Here is an 18,339-nt window from a genome sequence, read left to right on the forward strand (position 1 = left end):
TAACACACAGGAGATTCCCAGGACATTTTGGTGGTTGTGCTATGCTAATGCACTTGGGGGCAGACCTTAGAGTAAAACTCTTTCTACCCTCATTAAGACTGAACACCTGTGGATCTGCTCAAACACACAGATGGCTTCCCCTCCCAGGTGGGATACGAGCTAAAGACTTCACCATGGCCTTCGGGATCCTGTGATCTGCTCCTGCCGATCTTTCTAACTTCATCTTAAGCTACTCTTGCCCTTGACCACTATGTTCTAGGCACACTGGCCTCTCCTGTGCCCCTCTAAGAAGACAAGCTTATTCTCACCTCAGGGCCTTTGCACTTGCTGTTCCTTTTGCATGACTGGCTCCTCCTTGTTTTTCAGAACTCAGTTCAAATCTCACCTCTCTGGACTTCCCCTGGCCATCCCAAATCCAAAGAGCCAGGCTGTCACTATCTCTTTAGACTTTCTGAATCCCCTACCTAGCATTTAACACTAAATAATTTTTTTGTCTATTTTATACTTGTCTTCCCCCAAACCAGAATATAAATTTTCCCAGGAGGACAAAGACCTTGTCATGGGCACCACTGTCTTCCCAGCTCCTAGAACAATGCCCAGCACATAGTTAGGAATTGGGGATCCAGAAATATCTGTTGACTGACTGTGGTTTTAATTAGGGAGGTTAAAGTTCTGAACTGGGGTGATTTTTACTTCAGGTTTGAACTTGTCTACTCACAAAAAGTTGAACACATAGTAATAATCTCTTCACCTTCATTGAAGAACTCCTACATAGCAGGCACAATGCTGGGAACTATACATGCCCTTGTTAAATGTTCCTGCAGGCAGACGTCTATGTAAAGCCTATTTTGCAGAAGTAAATTTAGGCCCAGAGAGGCCAAGTATCCCACAGACAGAATACTGTGGCGCCTAAATCCACTCCCCAAGATGTCTCAGGCCAAGCCCACACTTTAACCCACAGCACTGGACTTAGCCTGCGTGGGTCCAGAGCTGAGATACAGTAAAGTCACTTTATAGTAAGCTAAAGTATGTGGATTTGAAACAGCAAAGTACTTAAAACACAGTTTCCCAATTTATTAAGAAAAATTGAGACGATATGAATATCATCTCTTTTTTAGGTCATCAGGAAGGGCATCATCGTCATTCTGTTGGAGCATCATCCTCATACCCCAAGATTGCCAGTTTGATCCCTGGCCAGGGTACATACAAGAGTCAACCAGTGAGTGAATGCACAAGTAAGTGGAACAACAAAACAATGTCTCTCACTCCCCCCCCCCCGCCCCACTTCCTCTCTCTCTCTAAAATCAATTAATAAAAATAATGCCCAGCCGGGGTGGCTCAGTGGTTGAGCATCGACCTATGAATCAGGTCACAGTTCAATTCTGGTCAGGGCTGTCAGGGCACATGCCTGGGTTGCAGGCTTGATCCCCAGGAGGCAGCCGATCAATGATTCTCGTATCATTAATGTTTCTATCTCCCCTCCCCTCTTCCTTCCTCTCTGAAATCAATAAAAATATATTTAAACAAACAAACAAACAAATAAGATTCTTTCACAGCGGCTCTACGAGGTGATTGATAAACTCTATTTGAGCTGTTGCCACAAGATGGCACCACATGCGCTAGTCATCCAGGCTGGAGCCCCTGCTGAGTTGTAGGTTGGCGTCGGCCGCAAGATGAGAGGCCTTTGCACGGTTATTTAAACATTCACTCTTGAAAAGTAAACTGAAACCACTCCTACAAGCACCACCAACACGTTTTGTTGGCAGTTTCTTTTGCTGTGCAGAAGCTGTTAGTCCCATTCATTTATTTTTGCCTTTATTTCCATTGCCTTTGGGGTCAAGTTCATAAAATCTCTAAGACCAAGGTCCATAAGTTTAGTTCCTATGTTTTCTTCCATGTAATTTATTGTTTCAGGTCTTATATTTATGTCTTTGATCCATTTTGAATTAATTTTCGTACATGGAGACAAATAGTAGTCTAGTTTCCTCCTCTTACATGTGGCTTTCCAGTTTTCCCAGAACCATTTATTGAAGAGGCTTTCTTTCCTCCATTGTGTGCTTTTGGACCCTTTATCAAAAATTATCTACCGTATACATGTGTTTTGGAGGTTTTTGTTGTTGTTGTTAATCTTCACCTGATGATATTTTTCCATTGATTTTTTAAAAATTTAATTTAATTTTTTTCCATTGGTATTTTTAAAGAGAGGGGGAGAGACACAAGAAAGAAAAACATTGATTGATTGCCTCCCACATGTGCCCTGACTGGGCCCACGGAGACTGAGCCTGCAACTGAGGGACGTGTCCTAGACCAGAATTGAACCCGTGCCCTTGACCGGAATTGAACCCAGGACTCTTCAGTAGCAGACTGATGCTCTATCCACTGAGCCAAACCATTGGTCTCTGTGTGTGTTTTTCTGCCAATATCATGCTTTTTTATTACCGTTGCTCTGTAGTATAATTTGAAGCCTGGTAGTATGGTACTTTCGGCTTCGTTCTTTTTTCTCAGGATTGCTTTGGCTATTCGGGGTCTTTTGTGGTTTCATACAAATCTGATGATTTTTTATTCTATTTCTTTAAAAAGAGTCATTGGGATTTTGATGGGATTGAATTAAATCTGTATATTGCTTTGGGTAATATGAACATTTTAACTATGTTGATTCTTCCAACCCATAAATACTGAAACAAAAAGGCAACCAACCGAATAGAAGTATTTGCAAACAATAGCTCCAACAAGGGGTTAATACCCAAAACAGATAAAGAACTCATATCACTCAGTATCAATGGGCAGAGAAAAAAAAATGGGCAGAGGACCTGAAGAGACACTTCTCCCAAGTAGACATACAAATGGCCAATAGATACATGATCAACTTCACTCGCTATTAGGGAAATGCAAGTCCAACTCACAATGAGATACCATGTCACACCTACTAGAATGGCTATCATCAATAAGGCAAGTAATAACAAGTGCTGGAGAGATCATGGAGAAAAAGGAACCTTCATTCACTGCTAATGGGAATGTAAACTGGTATAACCACTATGGAAAACAGTATGTAGGCCCCTCAAAAAATTAAGAATAGAGTTACCATATCACCCAGCAATCCCTCTTCTGGGTATCTACCTGAAAATTTTGAAAACATTCATTCACAAAGATATATGTACCCCTATGTTCATTGCAGCAATATTCACAGTGGCCAAGACATGGAAACAATCCAAGTGTCCTTGGATAGAAGATTGGATAAAGAAGAAGTGGTGCATATATACAATGGAATACTACTCAGCCATAAGAAAAGATGAAATATTGCCATCCGTAACAACATGGGTGAACTCTGGACATATTATGCTAAGTGAAATAAGTCAGTCGGAAACAACTAAGACCCATATGATTTCAGTCATATGTGGGATATAAAACTGAAACTCATCGACACAGACAGCAGCATGGTGGTTACCAGAGGGAAGCGGGTGAAGGGGTAGTAAAAGGTAAAGGGGGCAAATATATGGTGACAGAAGATGATTTGACTTTGGCTGGTGAGCACACGATGCAATATACAGGTCATGTATCATAGAAATGTACACTTGAAACCTATATAATGTTTTAAAACAATATCACCCCAATAAATTTCATTTAAAAATTAAAAATAACCCAAAAGCGCAACATGTGATCGCAATCAGATTCTGAGCCAGAGGGGAAAATGGCAATAAGGAACATTATTGGGAAAATTAATGAATCTGGGGTTTAGATAAAAATATTTTATCCGCCCTAGCCAGTTTGGCTCAGTAGATAGAGCGTCGGCCTGCAACCTGAAAGGTCCCAGGTTCGATTCCAGTCTAGGGCACATGCCTGGGTTGTGGGCTCCATCCCCAGTGGGGGACTTGCAGGAGGCAGCCGATCCATGATTCTCTCTCATCATGGATGTTTCTATCTCTCTCTCCCTCTTCCTTCCTCTCTGAAATCAATAAAAATATATTTTAAAAAATATTTTATCCATGTTAAATTTCTTTGATTTGATAGTTGTACTATGTTTATGAAAGAGAATGTTCTTGTTCTTAGGAAATATGCACTGACGTATTCTGAGGTAAAAGGGCAGGATATTCTCCAACCTAACTCTCAAATGGCTCAAAAACACAACATATGTATATGTACCTATGTATGTATGCATGCTTACAGAGAGGAGGAGGGGAGAGGAGGGAATAAGGCAAATGAGCAAACAACTGGCAAATCTGAATACAAAGTAGATAGAAAACACTTGTACTATTCTTGCTACTTTTCTATAAGTTCACAATTATCAATATGCAAGTCGACCAAACAGCAGAACGACCCGGTCGAGCGGGTGGTGCCAGGCCAGCCAAGGCAAGTGCCAGCAGGCAGAGGGAGGGGATAGCGATGGGGAGGGGGGTGGCGTGGTGATGGAGGGTGGGCTGGCCACTCACTCAGAGGGAGGTCAGACTGCAGCTTAGGCCCGCTCCCTACAGGGAACAAGCCTAAGCTGTCAGTCGGACATCCCCTGAGGGCTCCCAGAATGTGAGAGGGCGCAGGCCGGGCTGAGGGACCCCCCTGAGTGCATGAATTTTTATGCACCAGGCCTCTAGTATAAAAACAAAGAGTTACCCAGCCCTGGCTGGGTAGCTCAGTTGATTAGAGCTGAGGTTATGGGTTCAATCCCCGGTCAGGGCACACACAGAAGCAAACAATGAATGCATAAATGGGTGGAGCAACAGGTCAATGTTTCTCTCTCCCTCTCTCTCAAATCAATCAATCAATAAAATAAAATAAATGTTACCCAAAATGCTCTTTTTTTGTAGCCCATGAGAATGTCATAAAAGGGTTTCTTATGTGGTGGTTCTAATTATTGCTGGTGCTGAATATCTTCCCTGAAAACCATCAATTTCAGAGATAAAATTAGATAACACTGTACCAGGCACTGTTTTAAGCCCTTTAGGTGAACTGACTCATGTAATCTTCACAATCACCCTGGGACGTAGGCGCTACTATTACTCCATCTTAGTGAAGCGGAAACTGAAGCAAAGATTACACAGCTGCAGAGGTCAAGCTCTTAATCCTAACAGATCATCAAGAAGGCCACACGATCTCCAGGACATCTATGTTGATCACTTAGGAGCAAGCCCTGTGCTCAATATGAGGAGCAGAAAGGCAGCTTTAGGGGATGATTTTGGAACAATGAATTAGGTTTATGTGTTCTGAACCCCTGCCTCAACCTGAAATCAAGTCTATGCAAAAGTAACCAAAACAAAATAAGAGAAATAAAGTGGCTGCTGATTCTGATGTGACTGAACCTGCTAGATGTTAACACTGGAGGGAAAATTAGAATGTTCTTCAAACAACTCTGATTATTCTCAATATTTACTTCTAAGTACACAAATGGCATAAATTCAAACTTATAAAACATAGGTACTCCCTTTTACCCTGCAATTTAACTCCTAGGTACTTACCCTATGGATATGTTCACACATGAGTAAAATGTGGTATACACGAGAGGCACTGTTTTAGAAAAAGACTTAGAAACTACGTGTCCACAAAAAGGGACTGGTTTGATACATCAAGGTGCATACACACAAGGGAACACTACGCAATTACTTTAAAAGTCAGCTCTTTCCAAAAAGCACAGTAAAATAAGTTTAACATGGCCCAGGCTGTGTGACTCGGTGGTTGAGCACTGACCCATGAACCAAGAGGTCACTGGTTTGATTCCCAGTCAGGGCACATGCCTGGGTTTCAGGCTCAATCCCCAGTAGGGGGCATGCAGAAGGCAGCCAATTGATGATGTTTCTCTCTCATTTGATGTTTTTATCTCCTTTCCCTCTCCCTTCCTCTCTCTCTAAAAATCAATTTTAAAAACATATTTAAAAGATGTTTAACATCATTAGCCATCAGGGAAATGCAAATCAAAACCATAATGATGCAATATTATTTCACACCAACTAGGATGGCAGTAATAAAAAAGACAGGTGGCAAGAATATGGAGAACTCAGAACCCTAATGCACTGCTGGTGGGAATGTAAAATGGTGCAAACACTTTGGAAAACAGTTCGGCAGTTCCTCAAATGATTAAAAATAGGATTAACATATGACCCAACAACTGGACTTCTAGATATATACCCAAAAGAATTGAAAATATGTCCACACAGAAGTTCACAGAGGCATCTTACCTAATAATAGACAAACATGTAAAGTGACCGTACCTCCGCTATGCCCACAGCCAATCAGAGTGAGTATGCAAATTAACCCAACAAAGATGGAGGTTAATTTGCATACGTACCTGGGTCCCGGGAACATCCTCGGCACCCAGGTCACTCTGAGCCGGCCATCGGAGGGGAAGGGGGGGGTCCCTGCCCAAGCCTAAAGCCTGGGCGGCCCGAGCCGGCGATCAGAGGGGCAGAGCCGGGGGGGGGGGCCTCCTGCCCAAGCCTAAAGCCTCCGGTTAAGGCTTTAGGCTTGGGCAGGGGCCGAGCCTGCAATCGGAGGGAAGGGGAAAAAAAAATCAATGGAAATATATCCTCAGGTGAGGATAAAAAAAGAAAGAAATGTCATATCCTATGAAAGACATATCTTGAAAATGCCTAAAGAAAGTTGTCATTTTTTTCATGGTGAAGGGACTGGAGTCTGTGTTGATGAAAATACCTTGGCGGCTGCGGTGACTGGCAGTGGCTGCAGCAGTGGGGAGATGGGGCTGGTGCCTTCCCCTGATCAGCCCGGTCACCTAAGCCATCAGTAGGACATCCCCTGAGGGCTCCCAGTATGTGAGAGGGGGCAGGCTGGGCTGAGGGACCCTTCCCCCAGTGCACGAATTTCATGCACCGGGCCCCTAGTTATTCATAATAGCCCCAAAGTGGAACCAACCCAAATATCCATCAATAAAATAAACAAACTATAATACACACAATGCATTATTATTCATCAATAAAAATGAAGTACTGACACATGCTACAACATGAACCTTGAAAACACGCTAAGTGAAAGAAGCCAGACACAAAAGGCCACATATTATATGACTCAATTTATAGGAAACATCTGTAAGAGGCAAATCTATAGAGACAGCAGATTCATGGTTGCCAAGGGCTTGAAGTGGGGGGCAGAGTATGGGAAGACTTGGGGAATGATGGTTAAGGAATGTGGGGTTTCTTTTTGGGGTAAAAACATTTTCTAAAATGTAGTGATGAATGCATAATTCTGTGAATTGTGTCCTTTAAGTGGGTGAATTGTCTGGTATGTGAACTATATCTCAAGAAACTGGGCTTTTTGTTTGTTTGTTTTTTGGTGTGTTTTTTTGTTAATCCTCATCCGAGAATATTTTTCCATTGATTTTGAGAGTGGAAGGGAGGGGAGAAACAGGGAGAAACATCAATGTGAGAGACACATCGACTGGTTGCCTCCCACATGAGCCCCGACCAGGGCTTGGGATCGATCCTGCAACTTAGGTAAGTGCCCTTGACTGGAATCCCTTCAGGCTGCAAGCCAATGCTCTAACCACTGGGCAACCGGCCAGGGCTTAATAAAGTGGTGTTTTATTTTTTTAAAAAGCTCTTTCTGCCCTAGCTGGTTTTTCTCAGTGGGTAGAGTGTTGGCCTGCAGATTGGAGGATCCCAGGTTCGATTCCGGTCAGGGGCACATGCCCAGTTTGCGGGCTCGATCCCCAGAAGGGGCGGGCAGGAGGCAGCCAGTCAATGATTCTCTCTCATCATTGATGTTTCTATCTCTCTCTCCCTCTCCCTTCCTCTCTGAAATCAATAAAAATATACTAAAATTTTTTAAAAAGCTCTTTATGTGGTTGATACCACCTGACATTCCTACTGCAGGGTACATACTCCCATTTCTCCACATCTTCCCCAACACTGAGGCTTGGAATATCTTGTCAGTCTACTGGGCACAGAACAGTCTTATTGTATATATCCTTTTGTACCTTTGAATTTTGTACTGTTTGCATGAATTAATTTAAAAAGCACTTAAATGCTAGTAAATTATTGCTTTTCTGTTTTGTTTGCTTGTTTGTTTTTGCTTTTCTGTTTTAAACATGCTTCCTATAATGGGTTTCTATATTAAATCTCATCCATAGATCTTGGTTTCTAATACTATTCTACAATAAAAGGCACTAAGGCTCCTTGTAGAAATGGCTCACTCTAGGACCAGGCCAGGACATATACAAGATGAGCCTGGAGTACCTATAGTGCCAGAAACTAAAGAAGTGCCAACAAACAAACTCCCCCCCCAAAAAAATACCCAGTACCCAATGATGGAGGTATGTCAAAGGGACACAGGAGAGAACTGAAAGAACTCCCAATGGCCACAGCTGAAATAATGTAAACAATGAAATAAATAAGGTAGCACTGGGTTACAACCCAAAGTCTAAAATAAACATCCATAAGTCCATACTGATGAAAAAAATAAAAGATTGAATAAATTAATACATAGGAAGAACAGACAAGTCTCCCTGGCAGAAGAATTCCAGATAATTCATGTGGGTTTTTCCTTCAAGGACGTAGAGCATGAGCCCCCCAACTCCTACGTGAGGGCTGTGCGGACTGACTTCCTTTCAGAGTCCACATGGAGAGAAAGAACAACTTTATAGTGTAGATATCTGACAAATAAATGGTCGGTAATCAAGCCAGGTGATCAAGGTTAATGAAAACAGTGATAAATCATGTTAACAGTATGCACCCTAGACATAGGGTGACAAAATGGCACTTTACCTCTGAGCTCTTCCTCTGAACAACATGTAACCCCACTATAATCAGGAGAAAAAAATCCCTATTAAGAGCCATCCTATAATACACCTGACCAGTATTCTTCAAAATGTCAAGGTCATACAAATAACAAAAAATAATAATAAAGCAAGAAAAGATTAAAAAACAAAAAAAAAACTAAATGTCAAGATCATAAAAAACAAGTCTGAGAAACTCCCACAACCAGGAGGAGACTGAGACACAACACCACCTCGTTTGCCAACATAAATGTAACACGGTATCCCAGAACAGAAAACGGTGTTAAAACTACGGAAATCTGAGTAACTATGGACTTCAATTAATATTAAGGTATCCATATTGGTTCATTAATTATAACAAATACATCATACTAATTTAAGATACCACTAATAGGGGAAATTGGATGTGGTGTACATGGGAACTTTGTACTAAATGTACTCTATTTTTTTGTAATTCTACTAAAACTGTTCTAAAAAATAAAGACTGTTCCTGTTTGATGAAGTTTGCAAAGGCCTGGCTTGGAGTTCACAAATTAGATCAAGTTCAGGGTAGGTAATGGTCAGGCCTTCAAAGTCAGGTCTATAGGAGCAGAGCTCACCAAACTAAGTCAGCTGAGAGCCCAAAGGTCACTGTGACCCAACTCCTTGCACATCTCACCAAACCAGGCTCAGGCACTGGAGGAAGGGTGTTGGATCTGGCCAAGACCTTGCCGCCGCCGCAGCACTGCAGATTCCCGTCTTGCTTTGCATCCACTGGTGGGAGCTGCCAGAAGAGGTAATGTGTCCAGAGGTAACCTCATCCAAAGACCACATTCAAAGACAATCACCCGCCTGCGCTGGCTCAGATCTGGCTTTGTGATTTAGCCAGAGCCATGGGCTCATTGCCCCTCCACTTCCATGTCAGTTTACAGCATGAGAATATGAAGTCCCTGACCTTCATGGTGATCCCCTGGCCCTGAGGAGTCAACAAGTCCATCAACTTAGCAAAGCCTTTTAGTACTTCCTGGCAGAAGTCAATGTTAGCTCTTAGCATCTCCTGTCCCGCTTCCTCCAGCACTCTCCAATTAAATGAGTCCAACTGCTCTTAAGTCCTTTGGGAATGGGTGATAAATGTATAAATAAATCACTTGAAGAATGCCAATAGTCTTGGGGGAGAGCCTAGTTCAGATATGCTATTGATCCAGTAGAGTATTTGCACTGAATTGCTGTCATTAGAACTCTTCAATTTCACCACTGAAGGGACTCCACGTGAGAACAAGGTTATTCCTGCAGCTTTTCACATAATAGCAAGAGACTGGACACAACTTGAATTCCCTTCCAGAAAGAACTGGTTAAGTAGAGTAGGCCATTAAGATGTGAGTGCTTAGCCCGGCTGGTGTGGCTCAGCGGTTGAACATTGACCTATGAACCAGGAGGTCACAGTTCAATTCCCAGTCAGAGCACGTGCCTGGGTTACAGGCTTGATCCTGGTTGGAGGCATGCAGGAGGCAGCCAATCAATGATTCTCTCTCATCATTGATGTTTCTATTTCTCTCTACCTCTCTGAAATCAATAAAAATATATACTTTAAAAAAGATGTGTGTACATGTCCCTCTGCGCGTGTGTATGTGTGTGTGTGTGCTGGCACACACATACACACATCTCTGGCTGGAAGAATTACCAATACATTGGTGACAGTAGTGGCGCCTCTGAGGAGAGGACTTGAGGGCCAGAAGACTCAAGAAGAAACTTTTCACTGTAAAAGCCTTTTGTATCTTTTGCATTTTGAACCATGTGTATTATTTATGCTCAAAAATATTTAAGAAAACCAGGGGGGGAAATGATGCATCGCTGGGGTCACAGCTGTTGGGCTGGTTTGGGCGTAATCACCAAATGAAATGAGTGGGACACTGGGGCTCTAGAGAGGCTGGCAGCAGAGGAGGCATCCAGCTTGGGTCCCTCTGGCCAAGGGTGGCAGGATGGGATGTGACTCTCATGGCCCATGGCATACCAGAGCTGCAAATGCTTGAGCGCAAGTTGACCAGGCAGGGAACACAGATTACTCTAGAAAATCCAAAACTACTCTCCTAGGACCGCCCTTACCCTTTCCAAAAGAACCCTGTGTCAAATCTGTACCTGAGACAGCACACAGGGTAGGGGATATGGGGCCAGGATCCTGGTCAGCTCCCTGACGTCTAGCCCAGGCTGGGTGAGGTCACTCTGGCTGGGTGAGGCCTTCCAGTCTGCTTCCCTCTGAGCCTCTGTGCAGAGCACAGTGACATGACTGACCCACGCAGGCAAACTGCTCATGGTCAATGAGCTATACATTTGTTTACATTATCGTAGTTCCTATTACACATCAAGAAATTACCGTGCTCTTAAATTTAGTAACTGAAACACTTCCAATTAACCTTGGCAGTTGATAAAATTATCCATGAAGTGGGGCGGGGGCAGGGGGATGAAGAGCAGCAAGGCAAGTGCATGTGTGTGTGAGCTCCTCCTTATGGCTCGGGCATGAGGGAGGACTCTGCAACCCTGGCATCACCACCACTTGCTGTCCCTCTGAGGTCCAGCCTCAGTCCCATGAGGGCCAAGCCCGGGCCCTCACCAGGAGAGGGGTCTATGGCTGCTCTCTCTACCACTGTCCCTCATACTGAAATCCAGCCCTTCACACCCCAGGCCCAGTGCTTGGGACACTGCCTGACACACAGTAGCTTCCCAATATGACATTACACCCAAAAAAACTAAAAATAAATGGGTGATGGGTTTGGGCAAACAAAAATAGATCTGGAGATGGATGGTGGTGGTGGTGGTTATACAACAATGTGAATGTACTTAACACCAGTGAACAGTATATTTAAAAATGGGCCTTGGCCCGTTTCTCAGGGGTTAGAGCATGGGCCTGTGGACGGAAGGGTCGCAGGTTTGATTCCCAGTCAAGAGCATGTATCTCAGTTGTAGGTTCCCCAGCCCCAGTAGGGGTGCTGGAGTGAGGCAACCAATCCATGTATCTCTCTCACCTCAATGTTTCTCTCTTTCTCTCTCCCACTCCTCCTTCCCTTCCACTCTCTCTAGTAATCAATGGGAAAAAATACCCTTGGGTGAGGATTTTATTTTTTTTTAAAAAAAAGGTTAAAATGGTAATTAAAAATATATATATATATTATTCTTATTGATTTCAGAGAGGAAGGGAGAGGGAGAGAGATATATAAACATCAATGATGAGAGAGAATCATTGATCGGCTACCTCCCACACGTCCCACACAGGGGATCAAGCCCGAAACCCGGGCATGTGCTCTGACTGGGAATCAAACCGTGACCTCCTGGTTCATAGATCAACGTTCAACCACTGAGCCATGCTGGCTGGGCTAAAATGGCAAATTTTATGTTATGTATATTTTACCACGATAAAAAAAAATGGATAAGGTTTAATCTCATCTCCACCTGCTCTACGGTCTCTTCCAAACTCCCCACCACTCTTTGGTGACCCCCTTATCAGACCTGTTCTCTAAATGGGAAGGGGCCCCATGCTCCTCTGGGGCCTCCCCTCTCTTATGCTCCTTTTCAGCTGGTGTCGCCAAGCCCTTGGCTTTGAACACAACAGTACCCTCAGAGTGCCCCGAAGCTGCTGACCTCCAGCCCAGGTGGCCCCGAGCCCCAGCAGCCTGCTCACCTGTCAAGGTGAAAGCCGAAAAGCCGAGTGCCCTCCCACCCAACCCGCTCCTCCTTCCCTGGCCTCCCGGCCTCACAGAGTACCTTCCTCTAGGTGCTCAAGTCTCCCATCCAGGAGTGACCCATGCTTCCCCTCCTTCCCTTACCCCAACGCCCAGTCTCTCAGGGCACCCTGCTGCTCCTCTGAAGCACACCCGAGGCCATCCATTTCTGGCCTCCCCACCACCAACCTTCCTTTCTCCACAGGCCACTGCCTCCCTGCTCCACCCCACCCTTCCGGCAATTTATCCTCCTCCCAGGGCCACAGCCAGCTTCACAGAAGGCAACTCAGATCATTACTGCCTGCCTCAAACCTCCCCAACTCCTCAGTGCTCTGGGGGGTGATGTCCAAATTCCTCCCCCAGAGTCGGAGAGCCTCAGTATCCCCCTCCCCCACCTGTGCTGAAGGGGAAGTCCCCCACTCCTTGCTGGCCACATTGGCCTCTGCGTTCCTTGTCCAAGGCAGGCCTTTGCCCAGCCGTTTCTTCTGCCTGAACACTCCTCTTGAACTTTATGTAGCTGCTTTCTCATTCCCAGCTCAGCCTGTCACCTCCCCCGAAAGGTCTTCTTACCCCCAACATCTAAAGAGGCCCTGGTCTGCCCTAGCTGGTGTGCGGACGCCTGCAGACTGAAAGGTCCCTGGTTTGATTCTGGTCAAGGGCACATGCCCAGGTGGCGGCATGATCCCCAGTAGGGGGCGTGCAGGAGGTAGCTAATCAATGATTCTCATAATTGATGTTTCTATCTCTCTATCCCACTCCCTTCCTCTCTGAAATCAATAAAAATATATTTTAATATATAAAATAAATTAGTAAAGAGGCCCTGGTCACTTTCACTCATCCCTCAATCCCGTGGTCACTTCACTGCCCGTCTCCCTGGCTGGAGCAGTCAGCACACGTGGGCAGGGGCTTGTCTGTCTTGCTCACGGAGGTCCCAGCTCCCAGAGCAGGCCTGGCACAGAGTAGGGGCTGTACAGCAGCGAACAAGTGGAAATCAAACCCATGTGAATCCCTCACCTTCAAATGGAGCCTGCAACTTGGAAAGCCACCAACAGAGAGAGAGACAGAAACAGGTGAAACCTAGGGAGGGGGAGGGCAGAGTGACAGAACCGAGGCAGCTTCCTGGTGAGGGGAGGAGGCCCAACTACACACCGACCGCGGCCAGTACTCCCTCGGACATGGGCCTGCGGCAGAGACATGGCCCACGTGTGCCGGGAGCCTGACATTCAGAGACAGAGCCCAGCTCTTCACTGCGACCCCTCCATCACATGCTTTGTGTGAAAAACAATCCTGTGACTCACCTTGAAGGAGGGGAGGAAAACATTTGAAAGTCAAAAATATATTAAAACAGCTATTTTCTTCTCTCGGCACTGGCCTCCCTTCCCAGTGCCCCTTGCCCGCCACCCGCCACTGCCTTTCAGAGAGAAGATGCCCGGGGCAGGAAGACGGAGGTGCCCCTGCTGCGGCCCAGGGTCTGGGGAGGTCCCTCCAGCCTGGGAGTGAGGCTGCTAACAGTCTCAACAGGCTCGACGCCACTGCCGACGAGGGGGCCGCTGGGAGGCCGGAGGTGCAGGAGGGTCAGGCAGGATGCAGCGGACAGTCGGGCCTTACCACATGGACAGAAAACAGAAGATAAATGAATGGAGTGAAGACAGGGAGAGAAAAAGAAGTTAAAGTTGGGGGGTGGGGGCCAGAGGAGTGATGGGAGGGAAGTCAGGAAGTGGCAGGGTGGGGGGGGGGATAAGGGGGACCCCCCCCCGGGCAACATCTGCTCCTGGGGACCAAGAGGCCGAGAAGCTGGGGTTTGAGGCAGTGGAGGCTGCTGAGAAGGAGGGAGGGAGCGGGTATAGGAGAGATAAAGGGCACTTGGCACTTGGGAGAGGTAGAAAAGAGGGCCCTGCCAAGGCCACGGTCGGAGAGGACAGAACAGAGGACACGAGAGAAGGGAAAGTCCCAGAGCGGCAAGGCCAGGCCACAACGACCACCTCGGACTCAGTAAACGGGATGCATCCCCACAAAGCTCGGGCCGGGCCGAGTGCCTGAGGGAGGCCCGCAGTGCCGTCCGAGGCTGGGCCCTGGCTGGAGACTGATGGAGTCAAGAGCCTGGAGAGGGGCCTGTGCCCCACCTGTGGGCTAGAAGGTCCTGCGGCCCAGTCTTTTGAACACGCTCACAGTGCCTGCATGGTCCATCTGGGCACCCAGGCCCTCGCTGGAGCTGCTCCCCCGGGGCCCCAGAGTCCTCTTAATGGTGACCTTGACCTCGGCTGATGACTTACTCTTGGTGCTCGTGACCTGGCTGTCCTGGGCCTCGGGCACAGGGGCAGCCTTGCCCAGTCTCTGGATGACGCTGACTTTGGACAGGGACCCTGGGCGGGAGGGAAGGGCCAGGCGCCGCACTGTCGGGGTGTTGGCCATCGTCGCTGAGCTCGTGGCCTTGGCTTTGACAGTCAGCACCGGCTGGGGACTGGCCTTGGTCGGGCCCGGGCCTAGCTTCTTCAGGACCCCGGCATATTGGAGGACGGAGCTGCTGCTGTCATTGTCGCTGTCCCAAGCCAGATCCTCATCCATGTCTGGGGTAGCCCCGAGGCGGCTGAAGACTCCCGTGGGCTGTGGAGGTCAGAGACAGGACAAGTGAGTCATTTAGTCATTCAGCGTGTAATAACGGACAGCTGCCTCATGTGCCTGCTGGCCTCCGAGATCGAAGTTGAGAGAAACACCCATTGGTGACACATAGATATTGGCAAGAGCCATGACAGGGAGGTCCAGGGAACTGGGGGGAGCCCAGAGGAGGCTCCTGACCTTGGGTGGAGGTCAGGAAAGGCTCCCTGGGGAAGGGACATCTGAGATGAGATCTGAGAGCTGACCGGAAGTGGGTCTAGTAAGGAGAGGAGAAAGCACATGCCACAAAGAGGTAAGACCATCAGCTAAGGTTTACAGATGAACAGGAGAGAAAAGACAAAGTTGGTCATGACTTGACAGATATTTTCGGAGTCCTGACTCTGTACCTGGCCCTGTGCTGGGTGGTGCTGGGGACACAGGGGTGCCCAAGACAGGCCTGGCCCTGTCCTCAGGGGGCTCACAGTCCAGAGGGGAAGACAGACCTGGCACTGGAAATGACACAAGTAATCCTCTAATTACGACAGTGATCCATTCTGTGGAGGGGAGGAGGGTGCTGGAGAGCAGGAGACAGGGAAGCCTCGTCTCTTCTCGGAGTTCAGGGAAGCTCTCGGAAACACCAACATTTAAGCCAGACCCTCAGGACTGAATCAGCAGCAAAGGGAGCAGCTGAGTCCCCGAGGCCGGAGTAAGAATCACTGCAGCACTGGCTTGGGCCAAGCTCTTGACGTGGCTCCGTCTTCAAGCCACATGACCCTGAGTGCCATTACCATGCTCATGCCAAGATTCTAGGAAGTGAGAAAAGGCCAGAGCGGGTGAGGCCTGGTGGGTGAGGGGTTGAGGCAGCAGATGCAGCTGGAGACACTGAAGGGTGCTTACCACGCCCCAGACCCCATAGCACCATGCAGGTACCTCTCACTTAATCCTCACGGTCACCCTATGCGGTGGCTGCTATACAGGAAACCAAGGTAGGAAGGGCATAAGTGACATGGCCAAGGCCATGCAGCCAGGCGGTGGCAGATTCACCCCGTGCAGCGGGCCCAGGCGGGGTGCTCCTACGCACGCACCATGCCTCGGGCCTGTGACTGCAGGGCCAAGGGGAGAAGAGTGGGCTTGCAGGGGGCGGCGGGCGGCCTGTCCGGTGGCAGCACACGCTGCTGCTGTGGGAGAAGGGCTGCAGGGGTTCTCGGTAGCCGCACAGGGACCAGTTAGGAGGCCACTGCCCTATCCAGACAGGGAGAGGTGGCAGAGCAGGCAAGACAGATGGCGCCATCCGTCTGGTGACTGCCTAGAATGAGGACCGTGGGGCGTCCCTGAGACAGGGCCCAGGAGAGGGGTTGCTTTGGGGGATGAAGCTGAAGGTGGTTTGGGACAGGGCAGCATCCAGGAGTCAGCCAGACCCCAGGACTGGACGTCGGGACAGGTCAGGGCAGAAGACAGGGAAGCCGCCAGTGCAAAGAAGGGAACTGAGGCTGGAAAGGCAGGTGAGATGGGCCCAGGGTGTGCCAGGGGTGAGATGTGGGAAGTGTCAGGAACAACACCCAGGGAGGACAAGAATTTGAGAGCCCCCCCCCCGAGTGGCTCCCCAGTCTCCAACTCACTTTATTGCCCGTCGTGGTGTCTGCCTTGGTCTCGGCACCGAGGCGGTCGAACACAGACGTCCGGTGGAGACCTGGAGGGAAGCAAGGCCATCGTTCAGCACCTGCTGAGTGGCCCCTGTGGCCCAGACCCGGGTGAACATGTGCAGACAAGGGAGGGGACAACATGGCAGCCTGGACCCCAAGCAGCGCTGGTACAATAGGCACAGACTGGGCCCAGTTAGGCTTTGTCTACACTTTTTGGTTAACACTGACCTTAACCCACTAGCTTCTGGCTGGTGTCCGCTGTGGGAAGGATGAGCTAAAATTGACATGTGTTCCTTGTACCTCGTACAAGTTCATCAAGTGTGTGTGCAGGAAGAGTTCTTGATCACTACTCGGGCCTCTCACTCTTTTTGGGGTCATAGGCCTCTGAGAAAATCTGATGAATAGTAACAAGTTCTCTCTCTAAATAACAACCTAAACAGTCACCAACAGAATGCTTGATACGATATATAAATACTGTGGAAATATTAAACAATCATTAGCAAGAATGCGCACAGCCGTTCCTCGGTATCTGAGGGGGACTGGTTTCAGTACCGCATGAGTACCAAAATCCGCGAAGCTCAAGTCCCCATATAAAATGGCACAGTATGTGCAAATCATCTCTATTTCCATGGTGTTAAAGCCGGGTACACCTACTTATCACTATGTCATTCACAGGGATCAAGGGTAGCACTCAGCACGTGGCAAATTCAAGTTTTGCTTTTTGGAAATTTCTGGGCTTTTTTCCCCCTTGAATATTCTCTTTTTTCCTTTTTTTGTTAATCCTCACCAGAGGATATTTTTTCCCATCAATTTTTAGAAAGAGTGGAAGGAAGAGAGGGGTAATGGGGAGGGAGGGAGAGAGAGAGAAACATTGATGTGAGAGAGACACATCGATCGGTTGCCTCCCACATGCACCCTGATTGGGGTGGGGATCAAACCTGCAACCCAGGTACATGCCCTTGACCAGGAATCAAACCCGCAACCCTTCGATGCACTGGCCAGTGCTCTAACCACTGCGAACACCAGCCAGGGCTTCCCTGAATGTTTTCAATCTGCAGTTAGTTGAGTCCACGGATGCAAAACTCATGGATACGGAGGATGGACTGTAGATGTACATACACTAAAGTGAAAAGACCTCAATAGAAGAGTAATAGAATAATACCTACAGGATGATGCTACACATTTAGAAGGAAAAAAACGCCCATATGTGTGTGGACATGTATACAGATGCAAGTGAGTTCATGGATGTTAGTCTGGAAAGGTTAGCAACAGGCAGGGAGGTGGGAGGGAGGGAAACAGTCTGTTTTCACTGTACATGGCTTCTGCATCATCTGAACGTTTTCCCATGAGAACACAGACTACATTCTGAGTCCACAGAGCGCCATCTCCGTACTACCAAATACAAGCTGCAGCGCTGGACTGAATCTCAACCAGACCCCTCGGGCTCATAATGACAGTCCCCACTTCTTGGGGCACCTGCCCTCAGCCAGGCACAGCACAGCTTTAGAGGCAGCCATCACCAAATCCATGCCCCTGAACCCTCCCCACCCTCACCGTGAAGAGCGCCAGGCTGAGGGACTAAGCAGACCTGCAACACTAACCTCAGGACACCAGGGCAGAGGTGGAGACCTACCCCCTCCTCCATGGCTACCATCGCTGTTCCCTTGGTCCAAGGTCCCCCGGGTCCCTTTACAGC

At 47.7% G+C, this 18,339-nt stretch overlaps 1 protein-coding gene across 3 annotated transcripts in view; it reads right to left on the reverse strand.

Annotated features, from left to right (window-relative positions):
- Positions 1–956: 956 nt before the first annotated feature.
- The window catches only part of C21H19orf47 (chromosome 21 C19orf47 homolog), a 32,111-nt gene continuing 14,728 nt past the window's right edge, over positions 957–18,339 (reverse strand). Inside the window, exons 9-11 of one of the 3 annotated variants that reach the window (XM_054710759.1) lie at positions 16,620–16,690; positions 14,679–15,009; positions 957–1,190 (exon numbers count right to left, since the gene is read on the reverse strand). In XM_054710759.1, coding sequence (XP_054566734.1) covers positions 1,141–1,190; positions 14,679–15,009; positions 16,620–16,690 — 452 coding nt within the window. In that variant the 3' untranslated portion in view covers positions 957–1,140. Of the gene's footprint in view, positions 1,191–13,740; positions 15,010–16,619; positions 16,691–18,339 lie in introns of those variants that run through there. The other 2 variants (XM_054710758.1, XM_028142685.2) reach the window with 2 other exon arrangements.

The sequence above is a fragment of the Eptesicus fuscus genome, chromosome 21 (genome assembly GCF_027574615.1).
Source record: "Eptesicus fuscus isolate TK198812 chromosome 21, DD_ASM_mEF_20220401, whole genome shotgun sequence".
Classification (NCBI taxonomy): Eukaryota; Metazoa; Chordata; class Mammalia; order Chiroptera; family Vespertilionidae; genus Eptesicus; species Eptesicus fuscus.